Source organism: Ranitomeya imitator, chromosome 5 (assembly GCF_032444005.1).
Source record: "Ranitomeya imitator isolate aRanImi1 chromosome 5, aRanImi1.pri, whole genome shotgun sequence".
Lineage (NCBI taxonomy): Eukaryota > Metazoa > Chordata > Amphibia > Anura > Dendrobatidae > Ranitomeya > Ranitomeya imitator.
The window spans coordinates 674,938,961-674,957,207 of NC_091286.1; the positions used below are offsets into that span (position 1 = coordinate 674,938,961).

Sequence of the window (18,247 nt, forward strand, 5' to 3'; positions counted from 1 at the left end):
CATGGGCCCATCCAGTATGTGGGTTTAAAGGCTTATTGGGGTGCAAATGACTTGGTGGCAGGGCAGGCCTTGCATTCAATGCAACACTTTTTCAGGAGGCCCTCCTGGACATCTTATGAAAGGGGTATTGTAGTGCGTAGTAATTCTTGGCAGCCCATCCACTGACAGCCTAGGCTACAACAGTCAAGGAGACTCACTGTTTAATAATAGCTCTGTGACTTTAAGAGTCCCCCCCTTCATAAATGAAACAAGATGTGTCTCCTTATGTGTCACACACCACATGGCCAGCTAGGGTTGTTAAAACTTACAATGACATTTCCCAGTGAATGCATTTGTAGTGGTTGAAAGCAATGTTAAAGTTGAAAAACGCTTCAAAAACGCTGCGTCTGAACTAAGCCCAAGTGGGGGAGGAAATTTTCGGTCCCGGGTTAATAATTTGGCCTTACAGGCAAGTCATTCACCTACAAAGGATGTACCTTAACATATTTACCAGCAAAATCAGTTTTGGTTTCGTTTTAGTGTTTTTTTGTGGCACCGGGAAAAATGGCATGAATCTCGAAAAAAATTATTAAGGCTGTGAACTAGGGGACAGGAATGCTTCCACGGGCGATTCCCATGAGGTCCCTGTGTCATTTGAGTAGTGTTTACATGATTTTAAGACGTTTTTAGGCCTTAAAAGAACCACCGAGGGGGGGGGGGGTCCCGGTAAAAATACTCGGGTCTCTAATACACTTACATTGGGCTCGTTGTTCTGGCCGAGTACCCGAGTATTCCAATTTGCTTGACCCGAGCACCCGAGCATTTTAGTGCTCACCTATCACTAGAAATGTGTCATCTTTGACTTTAGCCCTTTTAGAGATCATTTCATGTTCAGCTTGCTTATCCGTTTACAACAATAATTTTGACCAGAGGTGCCGAAACTTTTACATGCCACTTTAATATTGGCGAGCACTTCTAATAAATCCCTTAGTTACCTCTTTAACTGTGTAAAAAGTGATATAAGATAGATTGCGACTTACCTTTAATAAAGTTTGATGAAGCCCGTTTAAGAACACAATATGCAGATTTCCAATCAGTGGCAGTTTTCTGGGTCCCGGAGGAAATTTTTTGTTCTTATTATTCATCCAGTTGTATAAATAATGTATAATATATAGAGTGAATAATGTTATTAACACAATAGCTATGATCTCCATTTGTAACTCTGGATCTGGATGAATTTACTCGGGATTTGAAATCTAAAAGGATTATAAATTAAGGACTATAAATAATTAATCTTTTTTTAATAATAACATAGTAACATAGTAACATAGTAACATAGTTAGTAAGGCCGAAAAAATACATTTGTCCATCCAGTTCAGCCTATATTCCATCATAATAAATACCCAGATCTACGTCCTTCTACAGAACCTAATAATTGTATGATACAATATTGTTCTGCTCCAGGAAGACATCCAGGCCTCTCTTGAACCCCTCGACTGAGTTCGCCATCACCACCTCCTCAGGCAAGCAATTCCAGATTCTCACTGCCCTAACAGTAAAGAATCCTCTTCTATGTTGGTGGAAAAACCTTCTCTCCTCCAGACGCAAAGAATGCCCCCTTGTGCCCGTCACCTTCCTTGGTATAAACAGATCCTCAGCGAGATATTTGTATTGTCCCCTTATATACTTATACATGGTTATTAGATCGCCCCTCAGTCGTCTTTTTTCTAGACTAAATAATCCTAATTTCGCTAATCTATCTGGGTATTGTAGTTCTCCCATCCCCTTTATTAATTTTGTTGCCCTCCTTTGTACTCTCTCTAGTTCCATTATATCCTTCCTGAGCACCGGTGCCCAAAACTGGACACAGTACTCCATGTGCGGTCTAACTAGGGATTTGTACAGAGGCAGTATAATGCTCTCATCATGTGTATCCAGACCTCTTTTAATGCACCCCATGATCCTGTTTGCCTTGGCAGCTGCTGCCTGGCACTGGCTGCTCCAGGTAAGTTTATCATTAACTAGGATCCCCAAGTCCTTCTCCCTGTCAGATTTACCCAGTGGTTTCCCGTTCAGTGTGTAATGGTGATATTGATTCCCTCTTCCCATGTGTATAACCTTACATTTATCATTGTTAAACCTCATCTGCCACCTTTCAGCCCAAGTTTCCAACTTATCCAGATCCATCTGTAGCAGAATACTATCTTCTCTTGTATTAACTGCTTTACATAGTTTTGTATCATCTGCAAATATCGATATTTTACTGTGTAAACCTTCTACCAGATCATTAATGAATATGTTGAAGAGAACAGGTCCCAATACTGACCCCTGCGGTACCCCACTGGTCACAGCGACCCAGTTAGAGACTATACCATTTATAACCACCCTCTGCTTTCTATCACTAAGCCAGTTACTAACCCATTTACACACATTTTCCCCCAGACCAAGCATTCTCATTTTGTGTACCAACCTCTTGTGCGGCACGGTATCAAACGCTTTGGAAAAATCGAGATATACCACGTCCAATGACTCACCGTGGTCCAGTCTATAGCTTACCTCTTCATAAAAACTGATTAGATTGGTTTGACAGGAGCGATTTCTCATAAACCCATGCTGATATGGAGTTAAACAGTTATTCTCATTGAGATAATCCAGAATAACATCCCTCAGAAACCCTTCAAATATTTTACCAACAATAGAGGTTAGACTTACTGGCCTATAATTTCCAGGTTCACTTTTAGAGCCCTTTTTGAATATTGGCACCACATTTGCTATGCGCCAAATTATCTAGTTTCTGTAGTGTAGTGGTTATCACGTTCGCTTTACACGCGAAAGGTCTCCGGTTCGATCCCGGGCAGAAGCATGCGGTTTCTCTTTAATAATAACCTTTATTTTTTATATAGCGCTAACATATTACTCAGCTCTTTACAGTTTGCACACATTATCATCGCTGTCCCCGATGGGGCTCACAATTTGTGATGCTGCAATTAGCAATTTTCGTATAGGCAACTTTTGGTGTGGGCAATTTTCCATGTTGGTAATTTTTCGTGTGGGGAATTTTTTGTGTGGGCAATTTTCCATGTGGGCAATTTTCTGTGTGGGCAATTTTCATGTGGGCAATTTTCCTGTAGGCAATATTCCTGTGGGCAATTTTCCATGTGGGCATTTTTCAGGGAACCTCCCTTTACACGTCCCAGTTAAATAGTTATTTCACTGATCTGTAAATGTGACTGCTATGTGTAATATATATATATAGTTATCTGCAATGTTTTACATGTGATTGTTGCTGTGAAGACTTCATGCCCTGTTTGTTGTGTATGAAGCATTTAAATGGGTATTGTTTCATAGGGAAAGTGCAGAACCCGAGTTTTGCCACAAGATGGGGTAATATATAGTTTCAGATATAGCACTATGAATAGTTAAGCGTAGGAGGGGTCACTGTAGTTAGGGGAACGTAGCTTCCTGGTTAGGGTCAGTAGGGCCTTGGAGCCCATAGAGTTCGGGTGGGCTATTAGCCCGAGCAGCTTAGGTACCTCGCAATGTTACATTTAGCCCTAAAATGTGTGATGTCACAAATCTTCACTCTTACGTAATGGGGGCTTTTCAGGCCCCCGTGCAAATCAAATGGAGAAACTCACATAAATATCTTTTACAAGTTTATTTCAAAATTGCAAAATAAGATAGGAATAATGCACAACATTTTAATTATAATTTTTTGTAGAAAGCACAAAAAAACATTTTTTTTCCAAATTTCAAGCAAAGATATGAAAAACACACAAAGGTATATAAGTCTAGAGTAAACTAACTGCAGCTACATTTCTTTTCTAACTTTTTCTTTTAAATTTTATTGGTCTTCCAAACAATCGTCACATGTTATCTTTTCTGAAGAATGTTCTTTACAGACATTTTCCCCACAAGTAGTAGAATATTGCTCAGTTTTCCTCTCTAAGTTTCTTGGACAAATGAATCAACGCTTTTGTTTTCTTTCTCCTGGCCCTGGAATATCCTGAAACTGTACGCCACACTGTTTCGTTGCTTCTTTACTTCACTTTGGCAAGCATTTCATGTTGCTTCGCTCCATCATATGAGGCATTACAAGTTCATGACAAAGGTCCTTCAAGAATAGGCTTCTCCTGTCCTTCCTCCTTGCATGGAATTCTGGATGAGTTTCTATATGAATAATGAATGAATTCAGGGCTGCTACATCAAACATATTTGAAAAAATTACTACAGGCCAACGTCTTGTTTGTCTCTTGCATGAACATTCTCCCACCATTTCATCCATTTTGTCTACACCTCCTTTAGTTTTATTGTAATACAGGATGATTTCTGGTTTCAATTCCCGTCATTGCTGTCAATACTGCAATCAGAATGCATGGTACTGAGTAATATAACGTATTTCTCCTTCGCTTTGTAAGATACCAGTGTCGCTTTGTTGTTGAAATCAAAGACACTCTCATAAAGTGCTCGCTGTGGATTGTGTTTCATTGCTTGAGGAATTTCTTGTCGGTTTGGCATCATAGTACCAACAAGTGTAACAACTTTTTCAAGCAAAAAATTGCCCAGTGCAACATTGGTAATATAATTGTCCATGGTAATGTTTCTACCTGAATTGTATATTGGTACAGCAAGTGCTTTCACAATCTCAGACCCTAGATCTTTCTGTACTGGTGCATCAACTTCTTTGCCACAGTAGATTACGCCATTTATGCCATAATAATTTGCAGAATCACACATCCAGAAGATTTTGATTCCATATTTGGCTGGTTTACTGGGCATGTATTGTATGGACTAGTAACGTCCTCTGAACAGTACAAGTTGCTCATCTACTGTAACATTAGTACTAGGACTGTAAAGTTTGGTGCAATTTTTGATAAATATGTTCCAGATATAACTGATAGGGGCTAACTTGTCTGTTTGCAAGCTCGCCGCACGAGTTCGCTTATCATCAAATCGAATGTTTCTTCTAATGATCCACCCCCTGGCTCCTCCACCAGCAAAAGTATTGCTACACCAAAATGCCTATCAAAAAAATTATATGAACAACTGGATATTACCGACAACTACATATTTGAGGAATACCTAGAGTTTCAAAACTCTAACTAAAGTCATTTTGCAGATAATAGCAAAACAGTAAGCACCAGGGCCTAAAAGGCCCCCGATACGCATTCTAGGGTTAAGAAAGGAGCCCAGCCATCCAGAACCAGGGGGCTAGCATAGCCCCAGCAACACTAGCATCAGCAGCTTCAGGAACGAAAGCTATAGTGAAAGGACCCGGAAGAAAGATGGGCAGGTTGCTCACCATGGGGCAAATGATAGCATGGGCTGAGGGAATTCCCAAATGTGGAAAATCTGGACAGGGAGGACGGTGAGATACCGTGTGATACGGTAGGACCCGGTCTCGAGCCGTGTCATTACGAGAGGAGTGAATGGAAAGCTGAAGTGACGTGTAATATGAAATCTGATGTTATCGATGTACCCGGTATGGATGTGCTGTGAAGAAGTGAGAGTAAAGTTTTGCTTTTTGAGTTGTACCTGGACTGTGTCTCTGTTTATTCACAAGCGACTGGAGGAGTCCTACAGGAACAGAGGAAAGGCCCTGACGGTGCAGGCAATGGAGAGGCAAGTAAGCTACCAGGGAAACATGATTTTTATAAAAAGGGGAGGCCATGGCACACAAAGCCCAATAAGCTCAGCCATGACTACAGTTCTGGCCGACCTTTACATGTGCAAACTGTTGACGGTGTTTTATGTAGTGCTCTGCTTACATATGCATTAGTATGGGCTTATGGCAGGTCACTGATCCTTCACTGACCTGCCCCCTATTTTACATACTTACATATTGTGGGGTTACAAAAAACAATTACATTCATTAAAATGGTCGCGGCAGCGGCACATTTGTTGTGCCATGATGCATGCCTAATATTCATATATATCAAAAAAGAGGTTATAAGGGTGCTCACTGTCAAGAGGAAGGTGCTCTGGAGAAAATAAGTCCAATATAGTATAAGTAGACTCCGGCACACTAAAGTTGCTTTTAAAGATGGATATTATTTTATTTCAAAAAATATATATGATGGTAGGATTCCACTCAAAAAATTCTTCAATTTATACGATAGACATATGTGAAATGTTCCCAACGTTTTGGCACATTTAGCCTTTCTCAAGGGACATCTGTCTTTCTGCAATATATACAAATAAATAGAACTTAAACATAAAACAAGGACCATAACAATACATGATACATAAGAGAATCATATTCTATACAATATATAGGATCCAACCATCTGTATAGATATCTGTATGGACATAAGATATTAACTACATGAAATCCTTCACAGTATATATATGGGAAGTCTCATCTAGTATGTATTTTTCTAATATTCATATATGCATTTATGCTTTAGTCCTATGCTATTGAGGGGAAAAATATACACTGCGTGCAGAATTATTAGGCAAGATGTATTTTAGAGGATTATTTTTATTATTGATCAACAACTATGTTCTCAATCACCCCAAAAGACTCATAAATATCAAAGCTTAATATTTTTGGAAGTTGGAGTGTTTTTTTTTTAGATTTGGCTATCTGGAGGATATCTGTTTGTGCAGGTAACTATTACTGTGCAGAATTATTAAGCAACTTAATAAAAACCAAATAAATTCCCATCTCACTTGTTTATTTTCACAAGGTAAACCAATATAACTGCACAAAAATGAGAAAAAACATTTCTGACATGCAAAAATAAAACCCAAAAAATTAGTTACCAATATAGCCACCTTTTTTTATGATGACACTCAGCAGCCTCCATCCATAGATTCTGTCGGTTGCTTGATCTGTTTATGATCAACATTGCGTGCAGCAGCCACCACAGCCTCCAGACACTGTTCCGAGAGGTGGACTGTTCTCCCTCCCTGTAGATCTCACATTTTATGAGGGACCACAGGTTCACTATGGGGTTCAGATCAGGTGAACAAGGGGGCCATGTCATTATTTTTTCTTCTTTGAGACCTTTACTGGCCAGTCACGCTGTGGAGTAGTTGGAGGCATGTGATGGAGCCTTGTCCTGCATGAAAATCATGCTTTTCTTGAACGATGTCAACTTCTTCCTGTACCACTGCATGAAGAAGTTGTCTTCCAGAAACTGGCAGTAGGTCTGGGAGTTGAGCTTCACTCCATCCTCAACCCGAAAAGGTCCAACAAGTTCATCTTTGATGATACCATCCTATACCAGTATCACATCTCCACCTTCCTGGCATCTGAGTCGGAGTGGAGCTCTATGCCCTTTACTGATCCAGCCTCTGGTCCGTCCATCTGGCCCATCAAGAGTCACTCTCATTTCATCAGTCCATAAAACCTTTGAAAAGTCAGTCTTAAGATATTTCTTGGCCCGGTCTTGATGTTTTATCTTATGTTTCTTGTACAAAGGTGGTCGTTTTCCAGCCTTCCTTACCTTGGCCATGTCCCAGAGTATCACACACCTTGTGCTTTTTGTTACTCCAGTAACTTTGCAGCTCTGAAATATGGCAAAACTGGTGGCAAATGGCATCTTAGCAGCTTCACGTTTGATTTTCCTTAATTCATGGACAGTTATTTTGCACTTTTTTTCCCAACACGCTTCTTGCGACCCTGTTGGCTATTTGCCATGAAACGCTTGATTGTTCGGTGATAACGCTTCAAAGGTTTGGCAATTTCAAGACTGTTGCATCCCTCTGCAAGATATCTCACAATTTTGGACTTTCCAGAGCCCGTCAAACCTCTCTTCTGACCCATTTTGCCAAAGGAAAGGAAGTTGCCTAATAATTAAGCACACCTCATGTAGGGTTTTGATGTCATTAGACAACACCCCTCCTCATTACAGAGATGCACATCACCTGATTTACTTTATTGGTAGTTGGCTCTCAAGCCTGAACAGCTTGGAGTAGGACAACATGTATAAAAAGTATCATGTGATCAAAATACAACTTGCCTAATAATTCTGCACACAGTGTACAAATACATAATCTTCATCAAAATGGCTGCAGGCACAATTTTTTATTTCACCAGCAAAATGGCACTGATGCTTGAGCAATAGCATCTATCGAAAAGTAGCAATAGATGCTACAGTGCAGGCGCTACCACCGCCAGCACCATTTTGATGAAGATATTTCGCCCCCCCCCAAGATAGTATACAGCTCTGGCAAAAATTAAGAGACCACTTGTTAGGAGTCGAGTTTCCTCTGCTGCACAGGGGGAATCTCGATCCGTCTCCGCTGCGGTCTCCCATTCTCCTCCAGCCGCAGTGGAGTCTGCTCAGCAGGGACGTCGCTCCCAGTGTCTTGCTCGCTCTCACTCTGTACAGAGAGTTACTGCTGCTTCTTCAGCTCCTGCCATTAAAGTCAGTGCTGGTCAGCGGCGAGCGGACTTCCTTGGGACTAAGTCCTTGTTTGCGCACACTGAGCATGCCCAGAGCAAGATATCCCGTTGGAGATCGAGGGTCATGTGCTCTGGCTCTGCAGCGCATTCCATTGGTCCTCTTGGCAGGTCTTGGAAGGGCAAAGTTTCTGTGGCCACTTCCTGTCCTGCAATTATATAAACTGCGCATGACCGCACGGCCATGCGCTAGTGTACAATTGAATACGTGTGTTTGTTGTGAGTGCAAGTCGTTCATTAAATACCCCTACCCTATTGTATGACTGTTCGCGTATGGAGTATGGCTGCTATCTAGCGCCCGACAAATCACTCAACGTGTCACACACGTATCAGCGTCTATTGCTGTGACCGCCAGTGCGGCGCCACGCGCCAGTAGTGCGCTTCCTGACCCACGTCTGGGTGCTTAGTGGTGCCTGCCAGCACGGCACAGTTCGCACTTCGGTGCTCTAATTATAAGAGTTGCCTAACACACCCTGTTGCGGTGTTGTGTCAGCAAGTGGTCTAATTGGACTTCAATCCTAGTTGGGGTTAAATTCGCTGACTGCTTGCTCGCCTTCTATGTGCGGTACCGCGATCCTGTGACGCAACAGGATCGCTTCCTTCACGTTGGGTGAAGTTTAACCCACGCGAGTATACTTATGAGTACCGCCATATAGTCCGTCATTACTCAGCAGCAGGTTCCATCTCTGCACGGTGGACCCCGGGCTACGAACGCACCGTACACTATCAGTCTTATTATTTGGTGCGTTCCGCTAGCCCTAACATTACACTAGCGCCAGGGTCTGGCTAGTGATGACAGACAAACAGCAATCCCTGCGGTATATACAGCAGCTGGAGGGTAGGTTGGCGGTTCTCGAGAGCGCAACTCCAGCTGTGGATGTTACCACAGTTGCTGTACAGGCTGCCAGCGTGGCTGCAGCAACTTTGTCCATTGCCACCCCTGTTCCGACATTTTCTCGCCTCCCGCTGCCAGAAAAATTTGGCCTTGGAATGGGCTACGCCGCTGTGGGAGCGTGGTGATCATGTGGTGCAGAGTGCTCCTCTGTTTTTGAGCACTTTAAAACAGGTCTTTTTAGGACCTCAAGTCACCCATGACACTGCACTTCAACTGCTGGCATTAACTCAGGGTGAGTCCTTGGTCAGTCATTTTGCCGTCCAATTCCGCACTTTAGCATCTGAGCTGGAATGGTCGGATAAAGCTCTTATCCCCATATTTTGGAGGGGCTTGGCTGACCATGTAAAGGACGCTCTGGCCACTAGGGAGATTCCTGCCACACTGGAGGAGTTAATAACAGTCTCCACTCGAATTGACCTCCGTTTTAACGAGCGGAGGTTAGAGCGAGCCCAGTGTAGGCAGAGGTTTCGGCTGGCTCCTACTTTCGCCAAACCTCTGGAATCTCCGGTCCTGGTTCCTGAGTCACATGAGGCCAGGGAAGTGTCACAAGCGGGACCTAAGTCCCGCTTGTGCACTCAGGGTCTGTCATGTTTGCCAGCAGTCTGGACATTTAGCCACCAGATGTCCTCAGCGGTCGAGGAAACGTCAGCGTCTAGTGGTCGTAGGTGGAGGTACACTAGACACGGCGACGTTTGCCTCTAAATTGTCCTTTAAGGGGACAATTACTTTAGCCTCATTCTCCCACTCGGTAGAGCTCTGCGTGGATTCTGGGGCGGAGGGCAATTTTATGTCTTCTGCCTTCGCCCAACGCCACGCAATACCTCTGGTTATGCTAGCTCAACCTGTAACGGTACGAGTGGTGAATGGGTCGACTCTGCCCTCACAGATAACTCACCAGACCATCCCTTTTACTCTGTCCATGTCGCCATCTCATCAGGAGATTATTTCTCTGCTCATCATTCCAGAGGGAATTGATGAAGTCCTGTTGGGAATACCTTGGCTACGGTACCACTCTCCTCATATCGAGTGGTCCTCAGGCAGAATTCTTGGATGGGGTGAATCTTGTGGGGGTAGGTGTCAGAGGGAGTGCATTCAGGTAGCTACAACTGAGGTACCCGCAGATCTTTCCTCTCTCCCCAAGCAGTATTGGTCGTATGCAGACGTATTCTCCAAAAAGACGGCGGAGACTCTTCCGCCCCATCGCCCCTATGACTGTCCTATTGACCTCTTGCCTGGTGCTGAGCCTCCCCGGGGTCGAGTCTATCCGCTATCTCTCCCGGAGACGGAGGCAATGTCACAGTACATCCAGGAAAATCTGGCAAGAGGGTTCATCAGGAAGTCAGTGTCACCTGCTGGGGCAGGGTTCTTCTTCGTGCAGAAGAAGAGTGGGGAATTGCGTCCATGCATAGACTACAGGGGTCTTAACGCCATCACCGTTAAGAATAAATACCCTTTGCCTTTGATATCTGAACTGTTTGATAGGCTTCGGGGAGCAAGGGTATTTACTAAATTAGATCTGCGGGGTGCTTACAACCTGATTCGCATCCGTGAGGGGGACAAATGGAAGACGGCTTTTAACACCAGGGATGGGCACTATGAATATCTGGTGATGCCCTTTGGGCTCTGTAATGCCCCAGCCGTTTTCCAAGACTTTGTGAACGATATCTTCCGGGATATGCTTTCCACCTCGGTCGTAGTCTATCTGGATGATATTCTCATCTACTCTCCAGATATTGACTCCCACCGGAGAGATGTTTGCAAAGTCTTCGACCTCCTACGGGCAAACTCCCTCTATGCCAAGTTGGAGAAGTGTATGTTTGAGCAGGAGTCCTTACCTTTCCTAGGCTACATCATCTCAGCCCAGGGATTGGCTATGGATCCTGCCAAACTACAGGCTGTGATGGACTGGCAGGAACCCCATTCTCTTAAAGCGGTGCAGCGCTTTATGGGGTTCATCAATTATTATCGCCAGTTCATCCCGCATTTCTCAACTTTGGTAGCTCCCTTGGTTGCCCTCACCAAAAAGGGGGCGAATCCCAAATTGTGGTCTGAGGAGGTCTCCAAGGCTTTTATCTCTATAAAGTCACACTTCGCTAGCGCTCCCATTCTTCATCGCCCCGATGTTGATAAGCCATTTATCATGGAGGTGGATGCCTCTTCTGTTGGTGCTGGAGCAGTCCTCTTCCAAAAGGATGCTCAAGGTCGGAAGCATCCTTGCTTCTTTTTCTCCAAGACCTTCGCACCAGCAGAGAGGAATTATTCCATCGGGGACAGGGAGTTGCTAGCCATGAAGTTGGCTTTCTCGGAGTGGAGACATCTCTTGGAGGGAGCACGTTTTCCCTTCCAAGTCTTCACAGATCACAAAAATTTGGTGTATCTGCAGACAGCTCAGCGGTTGAATTCTCGCCAGGCCAGATGGTCCTTGTTCTTCTCCCGGTTTCATTTCACCCTCCATTTCCTTTCTGGGGAGAAGAACATTCGGGCCGACGCTCTCTCTCGCTCCGTTGTGTCATCTGCGGAGGAGGAGGAGGAGCCTCGGCTTATTGTCCCCACCGAGAGTTTGAGAACCGTGGCCCCGGTTTCGCTGGAGTCTGTGCCCCCGGGCAAGACTTTTGTTCCATCTAGTTTGCGACCGGAGGTTCTCTCTTGGGCGCACTCGTCCAGGGTGGGTGGACATTTTGGTACTAAAAGGACATCAGAGTTACTGGCGAGGACATACTGGTGGCCGCATATGGCTCGTGATGTCGCGGAGTACGTTCGGGCGTGTGTCTCTTGCGCCAGGAACAAGACTCCTCGGCAACGGCCAGCTGGTTTGCTTTATCCTCTGCCCGTGGCTGACAGGCCCTGGGAGATGGTCGGGATGGACTTTGTGGTTGACTTACCCAAGTCTCGTAATTGCACCATTATCTGGGTGATCACCGATCATTTTTCCAAAATGGTGCATTTGGTGCCTCTTCCACGGCTACCATCTGCACGGGCGTTGGCTGTCTTGTTTATCAAGCATATCTTTCGCTTACACGGTATGCCAGACAAAATTGTTAGTGACCGGGGTCCCCAGTTTGCGTCTCGATTCTGGAGGGAGCTATGTCGTCTACTCAGTATTGAGTTAAATCTCTCTTCGGCATATCATCCCGAGACGAATGGGTTGGTAGAAAGGGCCAACCAGACCTTGGTCACATATCTGCGACATTTTGTTTCTGCCAGACAGGATGACTGGGCATCCTTGCTACCGTGGGCAGAGTTTGCACTTAACAATGCCGTAGCCGACTCCATCGGTCAGACTCCATTCCTCTTAAATTACGGCCAGCATCCGCGTGTTCCTGTGCCCATGCCTGTGTCTTCCGCTGATCCCAGGGTGGCAGACTGGGCTGTGGAGGCACGGGACATTTGGGATCGCACGCAGGATGCCATTCGGGCCTCCAAGGAGAGAATGAGGTCCTCCGCCGATGTTCATCGGTGCCCCGCTCCGACTTTTGCCCCTGGCGACTTGGTGTGGCTCTCCGCCCGTAACATCAGGCTGCGAGTTGAGTCCACTAAGTTTGCTCCTCGCTACTTGGGTCCCTTCAAGGTTCTCGAACAGGTTAATCCTGTGGTGTACCGCCTGGCTCTTCCTCCACGCTTGGGTATCACCGACACCTTTCATGTGTCGCTCTTGAAACCCGTATACATGTCCCGGTTTTCCGAGTCATCTGCCGGGACATCGGGTTCGTCTACGGACGATTACGAGGTGAACGCTATTTTGGGGTGCAAGGTGGTACGCGGCAAAAGGTTTTATTTGGTGGATTGGAAGGGTTATGGTCCAGAGGACAGGTCTTGGGAGCCTGCTGAAAACATTTGGGCCTCACAGTTCATTGCTGCCTTCGAGCGTAGCGAGGCCCAAGGAGGGGGGGTAATGTTAGGAGTCGAGTTTCCTCTGCTGCACAGGGGGAATCTCGATCCGTCTCCGCTGCGGTCTCCCATTCTTCTCCAGCCGCAGTGGAGTCTGCTCAGCAGGGACGTCGCTCCCAGTGTCTTGCTCGCTCTCACTCTGTACAGAGAGTTACTGCTGCTTCTTCAGCTCCTGCCATTAAAGTCAGTGCTGGTCAGCGGCGAGCGGACTTCCCTGGGACTAAGTCCTTGTTTGTGCACACTGAGCATGCCCAGAGCAAGATCTCCCGTTGGAGATCGAGGGTCATGTGCTCTGGCTCTGCAGCGCATTCCATTGGTCCTCTTGGCAGGCCCTGGAAGGGCAAAGTTTCTGTGGCCACTTCCTGTCCTGCAATTATATAAACTGCGCATGACCGCACGGCCATGCGCTAGTGTACAATTGAATACGTGTGTTTGTTGTGAGTGCAAGTCGTTCATTAAATACCCCTACCCTATTGTATGACTGTTCTCGTATGGAGTATGGCTGCTATCTAGCGCCCGACAAATCACTCAACGTGTCACACACGTATCAGCGTCTATTGCTGTGACCGCCAGTGCGGCGCCATGCGCCAGTATTGCGCTTCCTGACCCACGTCTGGGTGCTTAGTGGTGCCTGCCAGCACGGCACAGTTCGCAATTCGGTGCTCTAATTATAAGAGTTGCCTAACACACCCTGTTGCGGTGTTGTGTCAGCAAGTGGTCTAATCAGACTTCAATCCTAGTTGGGGTTAAGTTCGCTGACTGCTTGCTCGCCTTCTATGTGCGGTACCGCGATCCTGTGACGCAACAGGATCGCTTCCTTCACGTTGGGTGAAGTTTAACCCACGCGAGTATACTTATGAGTACCGCCATATAGTCCGTCATTACTCAGCAGCAGGTTTCATCTCTGCACGGTGGACCCCGGGCTACGAACGCACCGTACACTATCAGTCTTATTATTTGGTGCGTTCCGCTAGCCCTAACACCACTGCACAGTTTTATAAAAATACGCTACTTTCCATGTCTGACAGCCATTCCATTCCATTCCAGTGTCCGTTGAATTCCAACCATAGTACACTGGCTTTGGCTTGTCAAAGTAAGGAGGCTTATTTGCCATGCAATGCTCCTCTGGGAATTTTAATAAGCAAATTGCCTCTCCAGAGGAGCATTGCACGGCAAGTAAGCCTCCTTACCTTGACAAGCCAGAGCTGGTATGTCACTCTCCATAAGGAGAAACGTTACCCCTTAGACTCCAGACCATAGCCTCTCACCTAGCCAAATTAGTTCTCATGCTTCACACTGACGAGGGCCAACAGCCCAAAACACCGTGTCTGCGAATTGAGATACTGATTTGGTTTCTATCCTAAGTCATATTGCATGACTCGTTAAAGGATTGATTATGACTTGTAGGATCGCTACTTCCAACAGGTGGCGCTATAGGGTTTAAGTCCTCTTTTTCTCTGAAGAGGCAATTTGCATATTAAACTATAGTACACCTCATTCTTCTAAATGTACTTCTGAATAAGTGATCACCTGAACCATATCTTATTTAATGAAGGAAAGTATAAAAAAAACCCTGCTGTAGTGTTCACAGTCCTCTTGCAGTAGGACAAGCTGAATAGCAAAACAAGTGCTAGTAATATTCCAAAAGTAATAGGAATGAAAAAATAACTTTTAACCATGTCAAAGGAGTTGAAAAGAAAAGTCTTGAGTGAGGAAAAGAAGGGCTCAATTCGGGCTTTACTAGCAGAGGGACACAGAGAGCGTCATGTTGCCTCCATACTTAAAATTTCTAAGAGCGCAGTCCATTACAACAAGGTCAAGCAGCAGAGATTGAGGACAACAAAGCTACACACCGGCAGAGTGCGAAAAAGACTCTCAACTGACCGGGATGACCGTCATCTTATTTGAATGTCACTCAGCAAACAGGATGACATCAAGAGACCTACAAAAGGAATGGCAATGGCAGCTGGGGTGAAGTGCACGGCAAAAACAGTTCGTAACAGGCTCCTAGAGGCAGGACTCAAGTCATGTAAAGCTAGAGAAAAGCCTTTCATCAACGAGAAGCAAAGGAGAGCCAGGCTGAAACTTGCCAAAGACCATAAGGATTGGACCATAGAGAACTGGAGTAAGGTAATATTCTCTGATGAGTCTAATTTTCAGCTTTGCCCGACACCTGGTTATCTAATGGTTAGACGGAGACCTGGAGACGTGTTCAAGCCACAGTGTCTTGTACCCACTGGGAAATTTGGTGGAGGATCGGTGATGATCTTGGGAGGCTTCATCAAGGCTGGAATTGGGCAGGTTGTTATTTGCGAAGGATGTATGAATCAAGCCGCATACAAGGTTATCCTGGAAAAACAGTTGATTCCTTCTGCTCAGGCAATGTTCCCCAACCCTGAGGACTAGTTTTTCCAACTGCACAATGTGCCATACCACACAGCTAGGTCAATCAAGGTGTCGATGAAGGACCGCCAAATCAATTCCCTGTCATGGCCAGCCCAATGTCCAGACCTGAACCCCATTGAAAACCTCTGGAATGTAATCAAGAGGAAGATGGATAGTCACAAGTCATCAAACAAAGAAGATCTAACTGCTTCAATTTTTGTTGAGGTAGTGAAAACATGGCACTCATACAAAATAGGATGGGAGGTGCTCAAGTAGGGCATCCAGCCTGAAGCAGTCCAAAAATAGAAAAGAACTTGGCACTCAAATAGTATTGTGGCTTGAAAAGACAAATTGGTTACTGTGCATCCATAAAGCAAAAAGGTTGAACGTTTTCGGTCCTCATCCGGACCTTCATCAGAACAATTTTACTGATAAAACACAAAAATACAGAAAACGCATATATACGTTAGAATTTAAAAAAATAGACATATGTTGTACATCTCAGTTAACATCTACATAGATATAACAAAGAAACAAAAAACATAACGTGTCAGTGAAAAGAGGAACAAAGTGAACTGGGGTAACCGTGCCGATTGTGTTCAGAGTTGAGGCAATACTTGTCCGGCGGAGTATATCCAAGGCTATTGGCGAATAACAGATAAGGATGTAATTTAAAAAGGAATGTGAACTGGTGAAAGGAAAAATGGAAAAAACGGAAAAAAAAGGGGGTGATTATGTATGAGACATATTATGGTAAAAGGATACAGGTACATCAACATATAAGTGCCACAGAAAGAGAGTTCAAAAAGACCTGGTATAGTCGTAATTTATAAATGTCCTGCTATTTGCAGATCCAATGGTTTTTAGGTTGCCTGGAGGGACGGAATAAATTGCTAATTAGCTTGGGAAAAAGGATCTGAAATAACCACACTGTATGAATTCCCCAGAGTTACACATGGTTAATAACAAGGTTCTTTAGAAAGTACTAAGGTGCCAGAATGCTTAATGTTACTTGTAGTAAATGCTGCAGTGTGGCTAAGGGCCTCATTAAACATTATTAGTGATACTGCTCCATGCTACCATGTTGCCGTGTGGGGACGTGGGGATGAAGGAGTTAAATAGCATGAGGGTGTAAAAGGAATGCTAGCTACAGCTCTCAGACACGTTACCTGGATGCTCAGGAATGTCCTGTGTGTGTCAGCGGAGAACGGTATGAGACCGAGGTCGCTGGAGAAGAGCGCGGTGGACCTGGCGTGCTCTTCAGGTTTATGAAGAGCTAGACTCCTGAAAATTCTGACCGTGTCATCACGATCACATGTTGGCATCGCATCTCCCTGTGAGAGGAGGATATGCTAATGCAGTGGAGATCCGGGGTTTAGAGCATGTGCGATAGGTAAAGGGGAGAGAATAACCCTTTGCTAGTCTTGTATGCCAACCAAGAGTGCTGCAGTATGTATTAAAGTTGTGCCTTTGTGAATGAGTGTCCCTGGTATAAAATTGTCATTGCAGGTGTTCGCATTCTACAGTACATGAAAGAATACATGACCATGCTATAGTTTATTCAAAGGGGTGGTGCATTTATACTATACCATAAACAATAGAAGGGTGCTCTGTGGTAGATAAAGGAGTCAACGATTCTAGAAGTGAGAGAAAGACAAAGACAAAATTATTATATTGGCAATAACGGGAAAAAGGAAGTCATAAGTTCTTTTTACATTGCGGTATCTTAAATGTCCAAATCAATATGCATCCAATTCCTGATGCAAGAAGAATTTCAATGTTATGCAAGTTTCAAGTTCAATATGATAACACATCCGTTGAAGGTTCATCGCACAAAGCTTGAGGTGTCATATTCCCTATTAAAGGAAACCTGTCACCCCCAAAATCGAAGGTGAGCTAAGGCCACCAGCATCAGAGGCTTATCTACAGCATTCTGGAATGCATTCTGGAATGCTGTAGATAAGCCCCTGATGTATCCTGAAAGATGAGAAAAAGAGGTTAGATTATACTCACCTGGACGGGCGGTCCGATCCGATGGGCATCGCGGTCCAGTCCAGCGCCTCCCATCTTGCTACAATGACGTGCTCTTCTTGTCTTCATGCTGTGGCTCCGGCGCAGGCGTACTTTGTCTGCCCTGTTGAGGGCAGAGCAAAGTACTGCAGTGCGAAGTTGCCAGGCCTCTCTGACCTTTCCCGGTGACTGCGCACTGCAGTACTTTGCTCTGCCCTCAAAAGGGCAGACAAAGTATGCCTGTGCCGGAGCTGCAGCATAAAGACAAGAAGAGGACATCATCCTATGAAGATGTGAGGCCCGGGTTCAGACCGTGACACCCATCGGACCCGAACAGAACCGGGACCGCCCCTGGGTGAGTATAATATAACGTCTTTTTCTCATTTGTCTGGTTACATTGGTGACTTATCTACAGCATTACAGAATGCTGTAGATAAGCCCCTGATTCCGGTGGCCTTAGCTCACCTTCGATTTTGGGGGTGACAGGTTCCCTTTAAGTACTCTGGGTTCCAAAGTTTGTAGCGTAAAGATCCAATACGCTTCTCTTTAGGATTTTGGCTCTGTTCTGACCCTTTCTGCATGGGTCTATCTGCTCAATCACTTGAAACTTCAATTGTGCAATGTTGTGCCCCATTTTATAAAAATGAAAGGGCAGGGGAAGATGATTTCTAGAACAGAAC

General features: G+C 45.0%; 1 protein-coding gene and 1 non-coding gene across 3 annotated transcripts in view; one reads left to right on the forward strand and one right to left on the reverse strand.

Annotated features, from left to right (window-relative positions):
* Nucleotides 1-16,864, reverse strand: part of LOC138638768 (cytochrome P450 2K4-like) — a 226,642-nt gene extending 209,778 nt beyond the window's left edge. Inside the window, exons 1-3 of one of the 2 annotated variants that reach the window (XM_069728338.1) lie at nt 16,727-16,852; nt 16,323-16,429; nt 1,020-1,235 (exon numbers count right to left, since the gene is read on the reverse strand). In XM_069728338.1, coding sequence (XP_069584439.1) covers nt 1,020-1,193 — 174 coding nt within the window. In that variant the 5' untranslated portion in view covers nt 1,194-1,235; nt 16,323-16,429; nt 16,727-16,852. Of the gene's footprint in view, nt 1-1,019; nt 1,236-16,322; nt 16,430-16,726 lie in introns of both variants that reach the window. The other variant, XM_069728337.1, reaches the window with a different exon arrangement.
* TRNAV-UAC (transfer RNA valine (anticodon UAC)) lies at nt 2,770-2,842 on the forward strand. The gene has a single exon. It is a non-coding gene; the product is annotated as a tRNA-Val (tRNA).
* Nucleotides 16,865-18,247: the final 1,383 nt, after the last annotated feature.